Here is a 21,187-nt window from a genome sequence, read left to right on the forward strand (position 1 = left end):
AAATCCCATAATCCTTGCAGGACCATCAAAGGACACCATGGTTTTCAATCCCACAATTCTTACAGGGCCATCAAAGGACACCATAGTTTCCAATCCCATAATCCTTACAGGGCCATCAAAGTACACCATGGTTTGAAATCCCATAATCCTTGCAGGGCCAACAAAGTACACCATGGTTTGAAATCCCATAATCCTTACAGGGCCATCAGAGTACACCATGGTTTGAAATCCCATAATCCTTACAGGGCCATCAAAGTACACCATGGTTTGAAATCCCATAATCCTTGCAGGGCCATCAAAGCACACCATGGTTTGAAATCCCATAATCCTTGCAGGGCCATCAAAGCACACCATGGTTTGAAATCCCATAATTCTTGCAGGGCCATCAAAGCACACCATGGTTTGAAATCCCATAATCCTTACAGGGCCATCAAAGTACACCATGGTTTGAAATCCCATAATCCTTGCAGGGCCATCAAAGCACACCATGGTTTGAAATCCCATAATCCTTGCAGGGCCATCAAAGCACACCATGGTTTGAAATCCCATAATCCGTGCAGGACCATCAAAGCACACCATGGTTTGAAATCCCATAATTCTTGCAGGGCCATCAAAGTGCACCATGGTTTGAAATCCCATAATGCTTGCAGGGCCATCAAAGGACACCATGGTTAGCAATCCCTTAATCCTTGCAGGGCCAAAGTACACCATGGTTTGAAATCCCATAGTCCTTGCAGGACCATCAAAGTACACCATGGTTTGCAATCCCATAATCCTTGCAGGACCATCAAAGCACACCATGGTTTGAAATCCCATAATCCTTGCAGGACCATCAAAGTACACCATGGTTCGCAATCCCATAATCCTTACAGGACCATCAAAGTACACCATGGTTTGCAATCCCATAATCCTTGCAGGACCATCAAAGTACACCATGGTTTGCCATCCCACAATCCTTACAGGACCATCAAAGTGCACCATGGTTTGAAATCCCACAATCCTTGCAGGGCCATCAAAGGACACCATGGTTTGCAATCCCATAATCCTTGCAGGACCATCAAAGTACACCATGGTTTGAAATCCCATAATCCTTGCAGGACCATCAAAGTACACCATGGTTTGCAATCCCACAATCCTTACAGGACCATCAAAGTACACCATGGTTTGCAATCCCATAATCCTTGCAGGACCATCAAAGCACACCATGGTTTGAAATCCCATAATCCTTGCAGGACCATCAAAGTACACCATGGTTCGCAATCCCATAATCCTTACAGGACCATCAAAGTACACCATGGTTTGCAATCCCATAATCCTTGCAGGACCATCAAAGTACACCATGGTTTGCAATCCCACAATCCTTACAGGACCATCAAAGCACACCATGGTTTGAAATCCCATAGTCCTTGCAGGGCCATCAAAGTGCACCATTGTTTGAAATCCCATAATGCTTGCAGGGCCATCAAAGGACACCATGGTTAGCAATCCCTTCATCCTTGCAGGGCCATCAAAGCACACCATGGTTTGAAATCCCATAATCCTTACAGGACCATCAAAGCACACCATGGTTTTCAATCCCACATTTCTTAAAAGGCCACCAAAGTACACCATGGTTTGCAATCCCATAATCCTTACAGGGCCAAAGTACACCATTGTTTGCAATCCCACAATCCTTACAGGGCCATCAAAGCACACCATGGTTTGCAATCCCATAATCCTTACAGGACCATCAAAGCACACCATGGTTTTCAATCCCACATTTCTTAAAAGGCCACCAAAGTACACCATAGTTTGCAATCCCATAATCCTTACAGGGCCAAAGTACACCATAGTTTGCAATCCCATAATCCTTACAAGGCCACCAAAGTACACCATGGGTTGCAATCCCACAAACCTTACAGGGCCATCAAAGTACACCATGGTTTTCAATCCCATAATCCTTTCAGGGCCAAAGTACACCATGGTTTGAAATCCCATAATCCTTACAGGGACATCAAAGTACACCATGGTTTGCAATCCCATAATCCTTACAGGACCATCAAAGCACACCATGGTTTGCAATCCCATAATCCTTACAGGACCATCAAAGTACAACCATGGTTTTCAATCCCACAATTCTTCCAGGACCATCAAAGTACACCATGGTTTGAAATCCCATAATCCTTGCAGGACCATCAAAGGACACCATGGTTTTCAATCCCACAATTCTTACAGGGCCATCAAAGGACACCATAGTTTGCAATCCCATAATCCTTACAGGACCATCAAAGTACACCATAGTTTGCAATCCCATAATCCTTACAGGACCATCAAAGTACACCATGGTTTGCAATCCCATAATCCTTACAGGACCATCAAAGTACACCATGGTTTTCAATCCCACAATTCTTGCAGGACCATCAAAGTACACCATGGTTTGAAATCCCATAATCCTTGCAGGACCATCAAAGGACACCATGGTTTTCAATCCCACAATTCTTACAGGGCCATCACAGGACACCATAGTTTGCAATCCCATAATTCCTTACAGGGCCATCAAAGTACACCATGGTTTGAAATCCCATAATCCTTGCAGGGCCATCAAAGTACACCATGGTTTGAAATCCCATAATCCTTACAGGGCCATCAGAGTACACCATGGTTTGAAATCCCATAATCCTTACAGGGCCATCAAAGTACACCATGGTTTGAAATCCCATAATCCTTGCAGGGCCATCAAAGTACACCATGGTTTGAAATCCTATAATCCTTGCAGGGCCATCAAAGCACACCATGGTTTGAAATCCCATAATCCTTACAGGACCATCAAAGTACACCATGGTTTTCAATCCCACAATTCTTACAGGACCACCAAAGTACACCATGGTTTGCAATCCCACAATCCTTACATGGCCACCAAAGTACACCATGGTTTGCAATCCCATAATTCTTACAGGGCCACCAAAGTACACCATGGTTTGCAATCCCACAATCCTTACAGGACCATCAAAGCACACCATGGTTTGCAATCCCATAATCCTTACAGGACCATCAAAGCACACCATCGTTTTCAATCCCACAATTCTTACAGGACCATCAAAGTACACCATGGTTTTCAATCCCATAATCCTTACAGGACCATCAAAGTACACCATGGTTTTCAATCCCACAATTATTACAGGGCCACCAAAGTACACCATGGTTTGCAATCCCATAATCCTTACAGGGACATCAAAGTACACCATGGTTTGCAATCCCATAATCCTTACAGGGACATCAAAGTACACCATGGTTTGCAATCCCATAATCCTTACAGGGCCAAAGTACACCATGGTTTGCAATCCCATAATCCTTACATGGCCAAAGTACACCATGGTTTGCAATCCCATAATCCTTACAGGGCCATCAAAGCACACCATGGTTTGCAATCCCATAATCCTTACAGGGCCAAAGTACACCATTGTTTGCAATCCCACAATCCTTACAGGGCCATCAAAGCACACCATGGTTTGCAATCCCATAATCCTTACAGGACCATCAAAGCACACCATGGTTTGCAATCCCATAATCCTTACAGGACCATCAAAGCACACCATGGTTTTCAATCCCACATTTCTTAAAAGGCCACCAAAGTACACCATGGTTTGCAATCCCATAATCCTTACAGGGCCAAAGTACACCATAGTTTGCAATCCCATAATCCTTACAAGGCCACCAAAGTACACCATGGTTTAAAATCCCATAATCCTTGCAGGACCATCAAAGTACACCATGGGTTGCAATCCCACAAACCTTACAGGGCCATCAAAGTACACCATGGTTTTCAATCCCATAATCCTTTCAGGGCCAAAGTACACCATGGTTTGAAATCCCATAATCCTTACAGGGACATCAAAGTACACCATGGTTTGCAATCCCATAATCCTTACAGGACCATTAAAGCACACCATGGTTTGCAATCCCACAATTCTTCCAGGACCATCAAAGTACACCATGGTTTGAAATCCCAAAATCCTTGCAGGAACATCAAATGACACCATGGTTTTCAATCCCACAATTCTTACAGGGCCATCAAAGGACACCATAGTTTGCAATCCCATAATACTTACAGGGCCATCAAAGTACACCATGGTTTGAAATCCCATAATCCTTGCAGGGCCATCAAAGTACACCATGGTTTGAAATCCCATAATCCTTACAGGGCCATCAGAGTACACCATGGTTTGAAATCCCATAATCCTTACAGGGCCATCAAAGTACACCATGGTTTGAAATCCCATAATCCTTGCAGGGCCATCAAAGCACACCATGGTTTGAAATCCCATAATCCTTGCAGGGCCATCAAAGCACACCATGGTTTGAAATCCCATAATCCTTGCAGGGCCATCAAAGTACACCATGGTTTGAAATCCCATAATTCTTGCAGGGCCATCAAAGTGCACCATGGTTTGCAATCCCATAATCCTTGCAGGGCCATCAAAGTGCACCATGGTTTGAAATCCCATAATTCTTGCAGGGCCATCAAAGTACACCATGGTTTGAAATCCCATAATCCTTGCAGGGCCATCAAAGTGCACCATGGTTTGAAATCCCATAATGCTTGCAGGGCCATCAAAGGACACCATGGTTAGCAATCCCTTAATCCTTGCAGGGCCAAAGTACACCATGGTTAGCAATCCCTTAATCCTTGCAGGACCATCAAAGTACACCATGGTTTGCCATCCCACAATCCTTACAGGACCATCAAAGGACACCATGGTTTGCAATCCCATTATCCTTGCAGGACGATCAAAGTTCACCATGGTTTGATAATCCCATAATCCTTGCAGGACCATCAAAGTACACCATGGTTTGCAATCCCACAATCCTTACAGGACCATCAAAGTACACCATGGTTTGCAATCCCATAATCCTTGCAGGACCATCAAAGCACACCATGGTTTGAAATCCCATAATCCTTGCAGGACCATCAAAGTACACCATGGTTTGCAATCCCATAATCCTTACAGGACCATCAAAGTACACCATGGTTTGCAATCCCATAATCCTTGCAGGACCATCAAAGTACACCATGGTTTGCAATCCCACAATCCTTACAGGACCATCAAAGCACACCATGGTTTGCAATCCCATAATCCTTGCAGGACCATCAAAGTACACCATGGTTTGAAATCCCATAGTCCTTGCAGGACCATCAAAGTACACCATGGTTTGCAATCCCATAATCCTTGCAGGACCATCAAAGTACACCATGGTTTGAAATCCCATAGTCCTTGCAGGGCCATCAAAGTGCACCATTGTTTGAAATCCCATAATCCTTACAGGGCCATCAAAGTACACCATGGTTTGAAATCCCACAATCCTTACAGGACCATCAAAGTACACCATGGTTTGAAATCCCATAATCCTTGCAGGGCCATCAAAGGACACCATGGTTTGAAATCCCATAATCCTTGCAGGGCCATCAAAGCACACCATGGTTTGAAATCCCATAGTCCTTGCAGGGCCATCAAAGTGCACCATTGTTTGAAATCCCATAATGCTTGCAGGGCCATCAAAGGACACCATGGTTAGCAATCCCTTAATCCTTGCAGGGCCAAAGTACACCATGGTTTGAAATCCCATAGTCCTTGCAGGACCATCAAAGTACACCATGGTTTGCAATCCCACAATTCGTACAGGACCATCAAAGCACACCATGGTTTGAAATCCCACAATCCTTACAGGACTATCAAAGTACACCATGGTTTGAAATCCCATAATCCTTGCAGGGCCATCAAAGGACACCATGGTTTGAAATCCCATAATCCTTGCAGGGCCAAAGTACAACATGGTTTGAAATCCCATAGTCCTTGCAGGACCATAAAAGTACACCATGGTTTGCAATCCCACAATCCTTGCAGGACCATCAAAGTACACTATGGTTTGCAATCCCACAATCCTTACAGGACCAACAAAGTACACCATGGTTTGAAATCCCATAGTCCTTGCAGGGCCATCAAAGTGCACCATTGTTTGAAATCCCATAATGCTTGCAGGGCCATCAAAGCACACCATGGTTTTCAATCCCACAATTATTACAGGGCCACCAAAGTACACCATGGTTTGCAATCCCATAATCCTTACAGGGACATCAAAGTACACCATGGTTTGAAATCCCACAATCCTTACAGGACCATCAAAGTACACCATGGTTTGAAATCCCATAATCCTTGCAGGGCCATCAAAGGACACCATGGTTTGAAATCCCATAATCCTTACAGGACCATCAAAGTACACCATGGTTTGAAATCCCATAATCCTTGCAGGGCCATCAAAGCACACCATGGTTTGAAATCCCATAGTCCTTGCAGGGCCATCAAAGTGCACCATTGTTTGAAATCCCATAATGCTTGCAGGGCCATCAAAGTACACCATGGTTTGCAATCCCACAAGCCTTACAGGGCCATCAAAGCACACCATGGTTTGAAATCCCATAGTCCTTGCAGGACCATCAAAGTACACCATGGTTTGCAATCCCATAGTCCTTGCAGGACCATCAAAGTACACCATGGTTTGAAATCCCATAATCCTTGCAGGACCATCAAAGCACACCATGGTTTGAAATCCCATAGTCCTTGTAGGACCATCAAAGTACACCATGGTTTTCAATCCCACAATTATTACAGGGCCACCAAAGTACACCATGGTTTGCAATCCCATAATCCTTACAGGGACATCAAAGTACACCATGGTTTGCAATCCCATAATCCTTACAGGGACATCAAAGTACACCATGGTTTGCAATCCCATAATCCTTACAGGGCCAAAGTACACCATGGTTTGCAATCCCATAATCCTTACAGGGCCAAAGTACACCATGGTTTGCAATCCCATAATCCTTACAGGGCCAAAGTACACCATTGTTTGCAATCCCACAATCCTTACAGGGCCATCAAAGCACACCATGGTTTGCAATCCCATAATCCTTACAGGACCATCAAAGCACACCATGGTTTGCAATCCCATAATCCTTACAGGACCATCAAAGCACACCATGGTTTTCAATCCCACATTTATTAAAAGGCCACCAAAGTACACCATGGTTTGCAATCCCATAATCCTTACAGGGCCAAAGTACACCATAGTTTGCAATCCCATAATCCTTACAAGGCCACCAAAGTACACCATGGTTTGAAATCCCATAATCCTTGCAGGACCATCAAAGTACACCATGGGTTGCAATCCCACAAACCTTACAGGGCCATCAAAGTACACCATGGTTTTCAATCCCATAATCCTTTCAGGGCCAAAGTACACCATGGTTTGAAATCCCATAATCCTTACAGGGACATCAAAGTACACCATGGTTTGCAATCCCATAATCCTTACAGGACCATCAAAGCACACCATGGTTTGCAATCCCATAATCCTTACAGGACCATCAAAGTACACCATGGTTTTCAATCCCACAATTCTTCCAGGACCATCAAAGTACACCATGGTTTGAAATCCCATAATCCTTGCAGGACCATCAAAGGACACCATAGTTTGCAATCCCATAATCCTTACAGGGCCATCAAAGTACACCATGGTTTGAAATCCCATAATCCTTGCAGGGCCATCAAAGTACACCATGGTTTGAAATCCCATAATCCTTACAGGGCCATCAGAGTACACCATGGTTTGAAATCCCATAATCCTTACAGGGCAATCAAAGTACACCATGGTTTGAAATCCCATAATCCTTGCAGGGCCATCAAAGCACACCATGGTTTGAAATCCCATAATCCTTGCAGGGCCATCAAAGCACACCATGGATTGAAATCCCATAATCCTTGCAGGGCCATCAAAGCACACCATGATTTGAAATCCCATAATCCTTCCAGGGCCATCAAAGTACACCATGGTTTGAAATCCCATAATTCTTGCAGGGCCATCAAAGCACACCATGGTTTGAAATCCCATAATCCTTGCAGGGCCATCAAAGCACACCATGGTTTGAAATCCCATAATCCTTGCAGGGCCATCAAAGGACACCATGGTTTGAAATCCCATAATCCTTACAGGGCCATCAAAGTACACCATGGTTTGAAATCCCATAATCCTTGCAGGGCCATCAAAGCACACCATGGTTTGAAATCCCATAATCCTTGCAGGGCCATCAAAGCACACCATGGTTTGAAATCCCATAATCCTTGCAGAGCCATCAAAGCACACCATGGTTTGAAATCCCATAATCCTTACAGGGCCATCAAAGTACACCATGGTTTGAAATCCCATAATTCTTGCAGGGCCATCAAAGCACACCATGGTTTGAAATCCCATAATCCTTGCAGGGCCATCAAAGCACACCATGGTTTGAAATCCCATAATCCTTGCAGGGCCATCAAAGCACACCATGGTTTGAAATCCCATAATCCTTACAGGGCCATCAAAGCACACCATGGTTTGAAATCCCATAATTCTTGCAGGGCCATCAAAGGACACCATGGTTTGAAATCCCATAATCCTTGCAGGGCCATCAAAGCACACCATGGTTTGAAATCCCATAATCCTTGCAGGGCCATCAAAGTACACCATGGTTTGAAATCCCATAATTCTTGTAGGGCCATCAAAGTGCACCATGGTTTGAAATCCCATAATGCTTGCAGGGCCATGAAAGGACACCATGGTTAGCAATCCCTTAATCGTTGCAGGGCCAAAGTACACCATGGTTTGAAATCCCATAGTCCTTGCAGGACCATCAAAGGACACCATGGTTAGCAATCCCTTAATCGTTGCAGGGCCAAAGTACACCATGGTTTGAAATCCCATAGTCCTTACAGGACCTTCAAAGTACACCATCTATCTATAATTCCAGTAATCTCTGTCTGTCTGTCTGTACGTTTGTTTGTTTGTCTGTGACCGCTGTTTCTCGACAACCACGGGTCCGATATACTTGAAACTTGCCAGGTATATTGCTGGGGACCCGAGGATGTGCCTTTTCAAGGTTTCATATTAATCGGACAATTACTTACCGAGCTATGTCCAAAAAACGATTCAACCAATCAGAGAGCAGCGAACGATCGCGTGTGCCGAACGTGGCGGGCACACTCTGCCTCGGATGGCACATTTGAGAGCGTATTCATTTATTTCACGTTTGCAAACTATGTTGGCGTTAAACTATGTTTTACAACTAATAAAAACGAATTTGCGATTCATTCGCTTTCCTGCGCGTTTGTGCACGCGATGGCGATTTCTTTACCAAACTCCGGAAGCCGTTCGCTTTGGACCAAACCATTGCATGTAAATAGAGGGGGGGGATTGTCACCACTCGCAAGCCGTTCGCTTTGGACCAAACCATTTCATGTAAATAGAGGGGGGGGGATATAATTTTAGATATAGATATAGTACGGGCATGCCCTAGTCTATCTATAATTCCAGTAATCTCTGTCTGTACGTTTGTCTGTGACCGCTGTTTCTCGACAACCACGGGTCCGATATACTTTTAACTTGCCAGGTATATTGCTGGGGACCCGAGGATGTGCCTTTTCAAGGTTTCATATTAATCGGACAATTACTTACCGAGCTATGTCCAAAAAACGATTCAACCAATCAGAGAGCAGCGAACTATCGCGTGTGCCGAACGTGGCGGACACACTCTGCCTCGGATGGCACATTTGAGAGCGTATTCATTTATTTCACGTTTGCAAACTATGTTGGCGTTAAACTATGTTTTAAAACTAATAATAAAACTAATAAAAACGAATTTGCGATTCATTCGCTTTCCTGCGCGTTTGTGCACGCGATGGCGATTTCTTTACCAAACTCCGGAAGCCGTTCGCTTTGGACCAAACCATTTCATGTAAATAGAGGGGGGGGGGGGATTGTCACCACTCGCAAGCCGTTCGCTTTGGACCAAACCATTTCATGTAAATAGAGGGGGGGGATATAATTTTAGATATATATATAGTACGGGCATGCCCGAGTCTATCTATAATTCCAGTAATCTCTGTCTGTCTGTACGTTTGTCTGTGACCGCTGTTTCTCGACAACCACGGGTCCGATATACTTTTAACTTGCCAGGTATATTGCTGGGGACCCGAGGATGTGCCTTTTCAAGGTTTCATATTAATCGGACAATTACTTACCGAGCTATGTCCAAAAAACGATTCAACCAATCAGAGAGCAGCGAACGATCGCGTGTGCCGAACGTGGCGGACACACTCTGCCTCGGATGGCACATTTGAGAGCGTATTCATTTATTTCACGTTTGCAAACTATGTTGGCGTTAAACTATGTTTTACAACTAATAAAAACGAATTTGCGATTCATTCGCTTTCCTGCGCGTTTGTGCACGCGATGGCGATTTCTTTACCAAACTCCGGAAGCCGTTCGCTTTGGACCAAACCATTTCATGTAAATAGAGGGGGGGGATTGTCACCACTCGCAAGCCGTTCGCTTTGGACCAAACCATTTCATGTAAATAGAGGGGGGGGGATATAATTTTAGATATATATATAGTACGGGCATGCCCTAGTGGTTTGAAATCCCACAATCCTTGCAGGGCCATCAAAGGACACCATGGTTTGTAATCCCATAATCCTTGCAGGACCATCAAAGTACACCATGATTTGAAATCCCATAATCCTTGCAGGACCATCAAAGTACACCATGGTTTGCAATCCCACAATCCTTACAGGACCATCAAAGTACACCATGGTTTGCAATCCCATAATCCTTGCAGGACCATCAAAGCACACCATGGTTTGAAATCCCATAATCCTTGCAGGACCATCAAAGTACACCATGGTTTGCAATCCCATAATCCTTACAGGACCATCAAAGTACACCATGGTTTGCAATCCCATAATCCTTGCAGGACCATCAAAGTACACCATGGTTTGCAATCCCACAATCCTTACAGGACCATCAAAGCACACCATGGTTTGAAATCCCATAGTCCTTGCAGGGTCATCAAAGTGCACCATTGTTTGAAATCCCATAATGCTTGCAGGGCCATCAAAGCACACCATGGTTTGAAATCCCACAATCCTTACAGGACCATCAAAGTACACCATGGTTGGAAATCCCATAGTCCTTGCAGGACCATCAAAGCACACCATGGTTTGAAATCCCACAATCCTTGCAGGACCATCAAAGTACACCATGGTTTGCAATCCCATAGTCCTTGCAGGACCATCAAAGTACACCATGGTTTGCAATCCCACAATCCTTACAGGACCATCAAAGTACACCATGATTTGCAATCCCATAGTCCTTGCAGGACCATCAAAGTACACTATGGTTTGAAATCCCATAATCCTTGCAGGACCATCAAAGTACACCATGGTTTGCAATCCCATAATCCTTGCAGGACCATCAAAGCACACCATGGTTTGAAATCCCATAGTCCTTGCAGGACCATCAAAGTACACCATGGTTTTCAATCCCATAATCCTTACAGGACCATCAAAGTACACCATGGTTTGAAATCCCATAATCCTTGCAGGACCATCAAAGTACACCATGGTTTGCAATCCCATAATCCTTGCAGGACCATCAAAGCACACCATGGTTTGAAATCCCATAATCCATGCAGGACCATCAAAGTACACCATGGTTTGCAATCCCACAATCCTTACAGGACCATCAAAGTACACCATGGTTTGCAATCCCATAGTCCTTGCAGGACCATCAAAGTACACCATGGTTTGCAATCCCATAATCCTTACAGGACCATCAAAGTACACCATGGTTTGCAATCCCATAATCCTTACAGGACCATCAAAGTACACCATGGTTTGCAATCCCATAATCCTTGCAGGACCATCAAAGTACACCATGGTTTGCAATCCCACAATCCTTACAGGACCATCAAAGTACACCCTGGTTTGCAATCCCATAATCCTTACAGGACCATCAAAGTACACCATGGTTTGCAATCCCATAATCCTTACAGGACCATCAAAGTACACCATGGTTTGAAATCCCATAATCCTTGCAGGACCATCAAAGTACACCATGGTTTGCAATCCCATAATCCTTGCAGGACCATCAAAGCACACCATGGTTTGAAATCCCATAGTCCTTGCAGGACCATCAAAGTACACCATGGTTTTCAATCCCATAATCCTTACAGGACCATCAAAGTACACCATGGTTTGCAATCCAATAATCCTTGCAGGACCATCAAAGCACACCATGGTTTGAAATCCCATAATCCTTGCAGGACCATCAAAGTACACCATGGTTTGCAATCCCACAATCCTTACAGGACCATCAAAGTACACCATGGTTTGCAATCCCATAGTCCTTGCAGGACCATCAAAGTACACCATGGTTTGCAATCCCATAATCCTTACAGGACCATCAAAGTACACCATGGTTTGAAATCCCATAATCCTTGCAGGACCATCAAAGTACACCATGGTTTTCATGTTCCTGTAGTGAACCCCTCCTTCCCTTCATTTGCAACCCTTGTCCCTGTATTTGCCTCCTCCCTTAGCACACTGTCGTGGACAAAAATATTGGCACCATAGCACTTTTTACAAATAATTCAACACTTCTTCCAAAAAAAATTGAAATTAAGAAATCTTTTGGTATCCACAAATGTATTTCTTTTTTGTGCAGTGGAACAAAACAAAAAAAGCTGAAAAAGTTACTAAATCTTATCTTATTCCACACAGAAATCCTAATATGGCTTGGACAATATTATTGGCATCTTTTAGAATAGTAAGGGCATTTTATGAGATATTTCACAAATCTGTTAACTAAATTGTTACCAAAAAATTTCTTCACCAATATGTTTGTAAAGGTGTGTAATAACATGTGTTAAAATGTTGAAGTTCAACTCCCGTGGGAAACCCAGAAAAAAAGCTGTTGAATTCGGGTACCGAAAAATTATTTTCGAGAATTTTTATTTTTTTTAATCGGCCCTTAAGTAACTTATGAGGGGTCAAATAAGGGTTTTTCATGATTCTGAGTTGATTGTTAACATTTATATTTTCACTTTTACATTTACACACAAAGTAGCTTTTATTTCACATACATATATAATACTCAAGAGTTATTTCTCATTCACAATGTCAGAAGTTTCAACAGTCATTGTCTATGTCTTCTTCAGACTCAACAACATCATGACTGCAGTTTCTGCATGTAATGCCATTACAGACTCCACAGGCCGAGATGCACGTGACCCCATTCTTCTTGCAGCTGCATCGCCGGTTGCTGCAATCTCCATGACAATTACAGCTCGTGAACTGCAATAGCTCCTCAGGAGCCGTGGGGTCCAGTGTTGGAACTGGCTCATACCCATGCACACCTATTGTCCATCCATAGTCACTGGGGTTCAGAGACATGCTCTGTAGAAGGATCCAGTCCCGGGTCTGCAGGTAGGCACGGAGTGAATGTTGTGCAGCTGCACCCTCTGTTGGAGGTAGAGTCTCTGGTTTGATCACTCCTGCCGCTGCCTTCCTTGAGAACATGTTGTACCGAATTTCACCCAATGTAGTATCTCGTCCATGGTAAATGTACTTGAAAATCGCAGTACCAGCCTGAATCACTGTTTCCTTGGTGGCTTCTGTGTCAAGGAAGATGTCGATGTACTCAGCCGCGTCCCCTTCGCAAAACCTAAAAAAAAGCACCAGGTCTATGTCAAGTAAAGTATAATGTAAAACAGAAATAAAATTATTATTATTTTTAACATTTATACTACTAGGGCATTGCCCGTACTATATCTATATCTAAAATTATATCCCCCCCCTCTATTTACATGAAATGGTTTGGTCCAAAGCGAACGGCTTGCGAGTACGGTGACAATCCCCCCCCTCTATTTACATGCAATGGTTTGGTCCAAAGCGAACGGCTTCCGGAGTTTGGTAAAGAAATCGCCATCGCGTGCACAAACGCGCAGGAAAGCGAATGAATCGCAAATTCGGTTTTATTAGTTTTAAAACATAGTTTAACGCCAACATAGTTTGCAAACGTGAAATAAATGAATACGCTCTCAAATGTGCCATCCGAGGCAGAGTGTGTCCTCCACGTTCGGCACACGCGATCGTTCGCTGCTCTCTGATTGGTTGAATCGTTTTTTGGACATAGCTCGGTAAGTAATTGTCCGATTAATATGAAACCTTGAAAAGGCACATCCTCGGGTCCCCAGCAATATACCTGGCAAGTTAAAAGTATATCGGAGCCGTGGTTGTCGAGAAACAGCGGTCACAGACAAACAAACGTACAGACGTACAAACGTACAGAGATTACTGGAATTATAGATAGATGATGACAATGATTATAATTAGGTTTACTCTTCATGAAATGGAGAGTAACCTATTATATTACTGCTAGAGTTTTTCTTATTATTATTCTTCCACCCTATTTTGCACCTCCGAAAACTTCATAATTAAGTTTCTCAGCAACCGCTGGTCGGATTGACAGGAAATTTTCATCAAATGATCGGCTAGGCTCGTAGAATTTTTTAATGCTAATGATGACCTCATAGGTCACGTGGTATGGGCGCCATCTTGTAAAACACCTTCAACTTTGCCCCTCTGTATCTCCGAAACGGCTCAATGGAAAAATTTGAGGAATGGCTCATTCTAAAGAACTCTGCAATGGGAACAAAAAACATGTGTATTGAGTATATCAAAAATGCTAACGTTAAGAGGTTAGAATTCGTCAAACACAGTTTTTCTCCCCCGAAAATGAGATTTTTTCCCCAGATGCTTAGTTAAAAAAACTCAGAATGCGAAAATTTTCGAAGTCATACGTCACATGGTTCGGCCGCCATCTTGTTTTCCGTGAAAAAACACAAAAAACCCTTTTTCTCCGCAACGGCTGAACGGATCGAGCCCAAACTTGGCATGCATATTCGGATACCCATGACGAACAAAAAAGTCAGCGAGCACGACGTCATCCGACACGTGGTTTCAGAGTTATGACGTTTTTAAATTTCAAACTAGAAATGGAATCACCTCCATAATTTGTGGAGGTATCGAGTGGAAACTTTACACAAATGTTCCTCATGGGGGGATGTTTAATCGTTACTTGAGACGTTTTTTTACGTCACATGGTTTGGCCGCAATAAATAATGGAAGTTAAATTTTAAAAAGCTTGTAACTCTTGAACCACTGCATGGATCGACTTGAATTTTTAATGCAATGTAGCTCTCATCAGGTGGAACAAGTGTACAAAATTTCAAGATGATTGGATGTACGGTCGCGAAGCTAAAGTCTTTATTGTTGAAAGAAGAAGAAACACACCATTTTGTCCTCCCAGGCCACGACATCATCCGACATCAGTGCGATTGCCATTTTCAGTTTTAATTTCCTTTAAAAAACATTTTCTCTGCAATAATAGGGCCGATTGAGATAAAATTTTCACCATAGGAGGGACTCGGTCTGTAGAATATTTTAATGGTAAATATGACGTCGCAGGTCACGTGGTTCGGCCGCCATCTTGTTTTTCGTGAAAACACGAAAACCCCTTTTTCTCTGCAACGGCTGAACAGATCGAGGCCAATCTTTGCACGCAGAATCGCATGCCCATGACGAACAAAAAAGTCAGCGAGGGCGACGTCATCCGACACATGGTTTCAGAGTTATGACGGTTTAAAGCATGAACCTTTAAAACGTAGCTCCTCCCTCATTTTTGATCCAATCGAGGAGAAACTTCACAGGTCTGTTCAGCATGTCAGTCTACTAAAATGTCATTTTAGAATTTGCGATAGGTCACGTGGTTTGGCAGATATCGTTAATTAAACGATTTTTAAAAAAATGGATATCTCTTGAATCGCTTTATTGATCGACGTGAAACTTCATACTGTAGTAGAAGTCATGAAGAGTAACAAGTGTGCAAAATTTCAAGATGATTGGATGTACGGTCGCGAAGCTATAAGTCTTTATTGTTCAAAGAAGAAGAAACACACCATTTTGTCTTTCCATAACGTGCTCACGATAACGCGATCTCCCGCGGTCATTTGAACCGCAAAAAAAATTATAATTGCATATTTGTCAATAGATGAGGCATATTAACAAACGAATGAAACAGATTTGCTCAAATTCTGACTATTTTTAACTCGATCGTATTTCACTGAAAGTAAGCCCATCAAGGCGCGTACGTAATACACGAAAATACAATGGCCCATTTGCGCATATGCAAACATCCATCCACATATTACGTAAGGTGCTGTGTGAGAAGGAAATGGCTGTCATGGTCGTAATTGGTCTTGAAATTTGCGCAAATAAATGCCCTACACGATGCCGTTTATTTCGTCACAATCCATCCAGCCGATCTGAAGTTATATGAAGAAATGCATTTACGTCGTGACGTCATCACGCGATTTTCGAATTCAGACGTCTTTTCGGAAATTAAATAAAGATATAAATCGAAATGAATCATGTCCGCGATCTGCGCATGCGCGGTTTTCTCAGTCGCTTTTCAGTGGCATCGCAGTGCAACCCATCTGCGCATGCGCCAGCTATTTAAAATTGGGTCGCCACGGCAAAATCCAAGATGGCCGCCACCATGTATGTCTGAACCTTGCAACCTGCATATCTTGAAAAATAAGCGAAGTAGCAACTTCTAATTTGGTGTGTGGGTGTATCTAGGCACAAGGAAGAACGCTATCGAAAATTGGGTCGCCACGTCAAAATCCAAGATGGCCGCCACCATATATATGTCTGACCTTGCAACCTGCTTATCTTGAAAAATAAGCGTGTGTGTGTGTAGGGGGGATGTGTGTGTGTGGGGGGGTGGAGGGATGTGTGTGTGTTTGTGTGTAGGTGGGGGGGGGGGGGTTGGTTGTGTGTGTGTGTGTGTGTGTGTGTGTGTGTGTGTTTGGGGGTAGGGGTGTGGGTGGGGTTAGGGGGGATGTGTGTATGTGTGTGTGCATGTGTGTGTGTGTGTGTGTGTGTGTGTGTGTGTGTGTGTGTGTGTGTGTGTGTGTGTGTGTGTGTGTGTGTGTGTGTGTGTGTGTGTGTGTGTGTGTGTGTGTAGGGGGGATGTGTGTGTGTGTGTGTGGGGGGAGGGATGTGTGTGTGTGTGTGGGGGGGGGGAGGGATGTGTGTGTGTGGGTGTGTGTGTGTGTTTGGAAGGGTGTGCATGTGGGGGGAGGGGTGTGGGTGTGTGTGTGGGAGGGGGTAGGGGGGATGTGTGTGTGTGTGTGTGTGTGTGTGTGTGTGTGTGTGTGTGTGTGTGTGTGTGTGTGTGTGTCGGGGTTGTATCCAAGGGGGTTGTGTCAAAGCATGTCCAATGAAAGTGGGGTTGTATCACAAGTGGGGTTGTATGAAAAGTGGGGTTGTATCAACAGTGGGGTTGCATCAAAAGTGGGTGCGAGTAAACCGGTCATCACTGCCAGCAGTTTTAAAGTGGCAGTTCTAGTTATTATTATTATTAGTATTAGTATTATTTGCCGACGTAATAGTAGTATTATCATTATTACCTGGCAAATAGAGTTGTTTTCCCATGACCAGCGATTGCAGAAACCGTATCACACCCCGTGAAGGCATGACAGAAGAGCAGGTAGCTCTTCTGTGTTTCGGAGAGAGATTCTTTGATCTTTCGGACGTCATAAGAGCCGTTTGATGTGGTTAAGAAGAGTGGATGGTGGCTGTCTGAGCTATGGTGCACCAGCATTACCAGCACGTCTGCATCTTCTGCCCGCACCTGAAAATATAACAACATGTACAAAGCATAATGAACCGTTCAAGAACAGATTTAACTTTTCAACAGTGTGAATTCTCTTATTTTTAAATTACCCCATCTCCCCCCGGGCTCCATCCAATAGTTATACTAACTGAAGACACAAATGGTACTGACCTCAACAGAGCCATCTGAAGCAGCAGCCAATGCCTCTCTCACAATTGAAGTGTCAGCATCATTGTCACACTGCTCCACAGTGATGTGATGTTTTTGGAAGGTTTAAGAGAGATGGTGGATGAGCTCACTCTTCTTATGAGTGTTGTCCAGAAACTTTGCTCTTGGGGTCCAGTTGGACATATCCGGTCGAATCTGGAGATTACAGCAGGAATTCTTGGTACGCCGGATGTGGTCGTGATCTTTTGGTGATCTGCTGTAGCCATCGAAGACCACAATGATCTTCTGGGAGCAGCGGCCCAGATACTGCACGTAGCTCAGGTAACTGTTGGCGATCTCCTGCCAGGTCTGACGTTGTTCCCACTTCACCATGTAGACAAGCCATCCGCCATCAATTACGAGGGTGCAGCAGGGTTGGTTAGTCAAGTCAAGTGGATCAGTTAACGCCTTCAGGCTTGTATTTGAAAAGTCTGCCTTGTTTGCCTTGTTCATCTTCTGATCTTTGTTGCTGAACAGGGACAATGGGAAGGGAGTCAGCTCATACTGTAAGCTTGTCTCAACTGTCATATCCCGCTGGGCGAAAATGATCAGTCGGTTGAACAACTGGCACTCTGTATTTCTTTCTAGCTTGTGCTGGATTATTTTTGTAGAGCTGGGCTGGTTGGTTCCAAAGAATGCATACATCCTGATACAGGAGGTCAACTGACTGTGATCTTCTAGAACTGCAGCCAGTTGATGAACTGAACTCACAAGTAGTGCGTCTTCTCTTCAACTTTGATGACTCTTTCTCTGCCTTTGATGCTTGAGCTGACTTCTTGGTGGTTGCAACAAAGTTGTTGTACAGATCATTTTTACACTTCTGGTGGTACCTCAGTTTTCCTTCCTTTTGAGCCTCCTTCATACGTTCCACAACAGTAACATTTTCGACAGTTTCTGCTTGTTTCAATAAAGTTGAGTATCCCTTTGGAGTTGCCTGTTTGAGCCTTTCAGCTGGTGTATCCGAGCGTGCACAGATGAAGCAATTGAGCACAGGTGGAGTAACGTCTTCATCCATATTGCTAGACTCCATGTCCTGCAAAGTAGAAAATGAGATATATTTAGAAATTATTTTTCCACAAAGGAGTGTCTGTGGTGAAATATAAATGTTAACAATCAACTCAGAATCATGAAAAACCCTTATTTGACCCCTCATAAGTTACCTAAGGGCCGATTTAAAAAAATAAAAATTCTCGAAAATAATTTTTCGGTACCCGAATTCAACAGCTTTTTTTCTGGGTTTGCCACGGGAGTTGACCTTCACCATTTTAACACATGTTATTACACACCTTTACAAACATATTGGTGAAGAAATTTTTTGGTAACAATTTAGTTAACAGATTTTCATATGTTTCCCTTAGTAGAAGTTGTTAGACATAATTAGTTTCAAGCAGGTGATTCTCCTTTACTTTGGAATTGAACTCACCTTTGGTGAGTTGCAGGTGCCTGCAATATAAAAATCACTCATTCAACCAGTTTGAATAGAGAAAAGGAGTCATTCTGCTGTTTTGTGTCACTGTCTGTACACAATGAGCATGGAGAAAAGAAAGAAAACCAGAGAAATGTCTGAGGAGGTCAGACACAAGATTGTAGCCAAGCATGGACAACCTCAAGGCTACAAGTCCATCTCCAGAGACCTTGATGTTCCTGTGTCCAATGTACGCAATGCTATCAGGAAGTTTAAGGCCCATGGCACTGTGGCCAACCTCCCTGGACGTGGTGGCAAGAGAAACCTTGATCAAAGATTGCAGCGAAGGATTGTTTGAATGGTGGATAAAGCACCTCGATCAACTGCCAAACAGATTCAAGCTCACCTTCAGACACAAGGTACGACAGTTTCAACTCGCCTCATCCGTCACCAACTCAATGTAAGGGGGTTCTATGGTAGGAGACCCAGGAGGACCCCACTACTGAGAAAGCCCGACTAGAGTTTACAAAACACCCCTGAACAAGCCAAAATCCTTCTGGGAGAATGTCCTGTGGACAGATGAGACCAAATTAGAGTTTTTTGGTAAAGCACATCATCTCTATGTTTACAGAAAACAAAATGAAGCCTTCAAAGAAAAGAACATCTTCCCGACAGTCAAACATGGAGGAGGTTCAGTGATGTTTTGGGGTTGCTGTGCTGCCTCTGGCACTGGGTGCTTTGAATGTGTGCATGGCATCATGAAATCAGGAGAATACCAAGGAATTTTGGAGCGCAATGTTCAACCCAGTGTCAGAAAGCTCGGTCTCCGTCGAAGATCATGGGTCTTGCAGCAGGACAATGACCCCAAACACACTTCAAAAAGCACCCAGGAATGGTTCAAGATAAAACGCTGGACTGTTCTGAAGTGGCCAGAAATGAGTCCAGATCTAAATCCCATTGAACACCTGTGGGGAGATCTAAAAACAGCAGTTGGGAGAAGGTACCCTTCAAATCTGGGAGAACTGGAGCAGTTTGCACAAGAGGAGTGGGACAAACTGCCAGCAGAGACGTGTAGGAAGCTCATTCATGGCTACAGGAAGTGATTGACTGCAGTTATTTATTTTGTCCAAAGTGATACCAAATATTAAGTCTCGGGTGTCAATAATTTTGTCAATACCATTTATTTTTATTTTCTGATTTAAAAGGATTTATTAAGTTCTGAATCAAAAACAAAGGTGCTGTAATATTAACAGTGAAATAAATAATTGTGGAGACCAAATACTCTCATCAATTTCAACTTATTTTTAGAGAAAATTGTGAGTTATTTGAAAAAAGTGCAAAGGTGCCAATATTTTTGGCTACGACTGTATAACGTTTCTGTAGTTGCCCCCCTTCCTTAGTATACAACCTTTGTCCCTGTAGTAGTCCCCCTCCTACTATACCCTTAGTATACAACCTTTGCCCTGTAGTAGCTCCCCTCCTACTCTTGGTATACAACCTTTGCCCTGTAGTAGCCCCCCTCCTACTATACCCTTCGTATACAACCTTTGCCCTGTAGTAGCCCCCCTCCTACCCTTAGTATACAACCTTTGCCCTGTAGTAGCTCCCCTCCTACCCTTGGTATACAACCTTTGCCCTGTAGTAGCCCCCCTCCTACTATACCCTTCGTATACAACCTTTGCCCTGTAGTAGCCCCCCTCCTACCCTTAGTTTCCAACCTTTGCCCTGTAGTAGCTCCCTTCCTACCCTTGGTATACAACCTTTGTCCCTGTAGTAGCTCCCCTCCTACCCTTGGTATACAACCTTTGCCCTGCAGTAGCTCCCCTCCTACACTTGGTATACAACCTTTGTCCCTGTAGTAGCTCCCCTCCTACCCTTTGTTTAAAACCTTTGCCCTGTAGTAGCTCCCCTCCTACCCTTGGTATACAACCTTTGCCCTGCAGTAGCTCCCCTCCTACCCTTGGTATACAGCCTTTGTCCCTGTAG

General features: G+C 43.7%; 1 protein-coding gene across 2 annotated transcripts; it reads right to left on the reverse strand.

Moving 5' to 3' along the window:
- Positions 1–12,939: 12,939 nt before the first annotated feature.
- Positions 12,940–18,408, reverse strand: LOC144890908 (uncharacterized). Of its 2 annotated transcripts, XM_078772807.1 has the most exons (3): positions 17,761–18,408; positions 17,384–17,607; positions 12,940–13,572 (listed from the first exon to the last, which is right to left on the reverse strand). In XM_078772807.1, the coding sequence occupies exons 2-3, from the start codon at positions 17,575–17,577 to the stop codon at positions 13,038–13,040; spliced, it is 729 nt and encodes a 242-aa protein (XP_078628933.1). In that variant the 5' UTR covers positions 17,578–17,607; positions 17,761–18,408; the 3' UTR covers positions 12,940–13,037. The 2 variants fall into 2 exon arrangements, with proteins under 2 accessions (XP_078628933.1, XP_078628932.1); XM_078772806.1 differs by having other exon boundaries at positions 17,384–17,834.
- Positions 18,409–21,187: the final 2,779 nt, after the last annotated feature.

The sequence above is a fragment of the Myxine glutinosa genome, chromosome 2, assembly GCF_964187855.1.
Source record: "Myxine glutinosa chromosome 2, kmMyxGlut1.1, whole genome shotgun sequence".
In the NCBI taxonomy this organism is placed as follows: domain Eukaryota; kingdom Metazoa; phylum Chordata; class Myxini; order Myxiniformes; family Myxinidae; genus Myxine; species Myxine glutinosa.